A 2,600-nucleotide genomic window follows, 5' to 3' on the forward strand; every position below is an offset into this window, starting at 1 on the left:
AGACTTCTATGAAAATAAATTCATTCATAAACTATAAAATGTTTTTGTATCTTTAAATAGAATATAAAATATTGACGAATATACTGAATGCCCTAAAATAGGTTTCGGAAACTTTTTTGGAGTGAATAAGTTTTTTAAAATTATATCACTGTTAGATTATCAACGGATGAACCACAGGTTAAATGATAGAACTAATAGACTCATTCAACGAGCCGCAGGTCTAGAATAACAAGATCCACATTACCTCTTGCGTACTTGCTGGCATCCTTGAGATAATTTTCGTATATAACTTCATTGTTTTTATCTAATTCCTTGACGAAGATCATTGAACCTTCACCCTTCAGCTCATCTTCCAGATATTTCCCTAAATGATATATATTATAATATATTATAGCCGCAGTGGCCAGCGCCTGAATCTCAAAATGTACCATGTGTGCGAAATTGACAGAAATGAGAAACTTACCGACAGTTAAAGAAAATAGATCAGTTATATCTATAATCAGAGCAATGTGTTTCCAACCGAACTGCTTGAAGAATAATTTTAAACCACACTGGCTGTATGATAGCCTTGTTAACGTCGGATGTATTTTTCTCTTGTTCATGAAAATTATTTGCGCCTATAATCACATTTCTATGAAATGGCAGATTAACCGGCAAGGAATAGAAGTACTTACGGCCGTGTCGTTTTTGTTCCATTTCTGCAACCTCTCCAATATACTGGAAGTGACAGAGAGCTCGCTTGTCGAAGGAAACTGACATCAAAATAATAGTAATCAGTCAGACTCTCAATACTTTTGTTCGAAGAGACAAAAAAGTGAAAAAATACCAAGACAAAAACAAGTTGAACATTAATATAATCTTCATTTTTGTAAAACGAAAAGAGTGTACATTAATTTGAATACGTATAACGTGAACTTTATTAAGAGCTCGTGAGAATTTAACAAATTGTCTATTTTCTAAGTTATGGTACTATTTCCATCTCGTATTTAAATATTTATAAATATTAGATGAAATGTATTTAAATCAATACGAGCTCAATCATTAGAAAAAATGTATTGAAGTTTACCCACTATAGTTTTTAATATAAAGATCCAAACTCGAACATATTTTCGGTGAATTCATTTGATATTATAATTTCGAAAACAACAAAATAATTACATTAAATTAAACTCACTTGATCTCCCATTCCAGTGATTATTGGAATATTCCAAAATCCGGCAAGACTCGCAATAGGTTCCAATGAAAACATGCAAGCAGGTCCGATAATAGCAATCACGTTATCCTTGAAATTCATATAGGCTTCATGTTCAGAAGCTTTTGCACCGCTGCACGCTGGATAACTAAACACCGATTATATAAATCCCTTTTCCCTATATTTTAATCATTTTTTACTACTACAGATTATACACTATACGCATATAACTAATGGAGCGTAAGACTTTTTCTTCATCTATTGGTCTTATTGCTACACTTTATAATTACATATACAATACTGAAATTAAAGTGTGTTTTCAATGACGTATGTTCAAAATAAAAAAAAAACTTTCTTGTAGAATAATTGGAATAAGTAAAATTGTAATAATAGTAATTGTAATAAATGTATATATCAATGGTCGGTAACGTACTTCCTGCTAAGAATTTTTTAATTTCTCACGGGAACCATTTTTAAGCTCTAAAATACTCGTTGATAAAATATTAAACTATCTGAAACATATAAAGCCAGTTTGGTTTGGCTTTTCTTAAAATATGCATACAACTATTTTTTTGTATTTACTTTTCTAAATATTCTATATTTACCGAGAAAAATCTGTAACTTAGCTTAACTACTGGGACCGGCCAACTATAGCGGTTAAAAAATTAAACAATCAATACAAAAGAACGATTTCTTCTGCATTGATTGTTTCATTTTCCTTATTTGAATGATTGAATACAAATATACATGGAAAGTATTGATACTATTTTTTCAAGTTGGATAATATATTAAAGAACTAATGAAATTGGAGTTGATGAAAAAAAAAAAATTAATTATTTTATTTATTTTTTAAACCAAATAATTCATATAAAATTAATATAAATCCTTAATAAGTGAATTGTAAATACAGTGGAACCTCACATAACGAGCATAATCTGTTCCAGAATTTTCGGAGTTTTACTCGTAAATACTTTTATAGTGAAATATTTTTTCATACATAAACTAATCTAAAATACGACAATGCGTTCCATGGCCGAAAAAATGGGTACACGACAACTCGGCAACTGACAAGTGGGCGACGTTCAATTGGACACCAGCCAACTCGGCGACGGTCAAGTCGGCGACGGATACTCAACAAAAATATTTTTAAGAAACGCACTTATAATTATTACTATATTAATAATAATAAGTTATTGGGTAAATAATATAATATAACATAAAAACTTGTATTTGTTTTCGTTGACTTAATCATTATAAACCTTAAAATTAAAAAATATTCTAAATTAAAATTAATTTATTGTTATTAATATTATATAATAACAATTAACAAACTAATTTTATTATACAATATTTCTTATTATTAAGTTTTATAATGAATATGTCAACGAAAACAAATACAATAATAATT

At 28.9% G+C, this 2,600-nt stretch overlaps 1 protein-coding gene across 1 annotated transcript; it reads right to left on the reverse strand.

Moving 5' to 3' along the window:
• Positions 1-244: 244 nt before the first annotated feature.
• Positions 245-1,297, reverse strand: LOC108557603 (the record flags this gene model as incomplete). Its single annotated transcript, XM_017914190.1, has 3 exons — positions 1,175-1,297; positions 675-752; positions 245-617 (listed from the first exon to the last, which is right to left on the reverse strand). Coding segments are annotated over exons 1-3 (571 nt in total), but the record flags the coding sequence as incomplete, so codon positions are not given.
• Between the last annotated feature and the right edge of the window lie 1,303 nt (positions 1,298-2,600).

Source organism: Nicrophorus vespilloides, unplaced genomic scaffold (assembly GCF_001412225.1).
Source record: "Nicrophorus vespilloides isolate i.1.1-1 unplaced genomic scaffold, Nicve_v1.0, whole genome shotgun sequence".
Lineage (NCBI taxonomy): Eukaryota > Metazoa > Arthropoda > Insecta > Coleoptera > Silphidae > Nicrophorus > Nicrophorus vespilloides.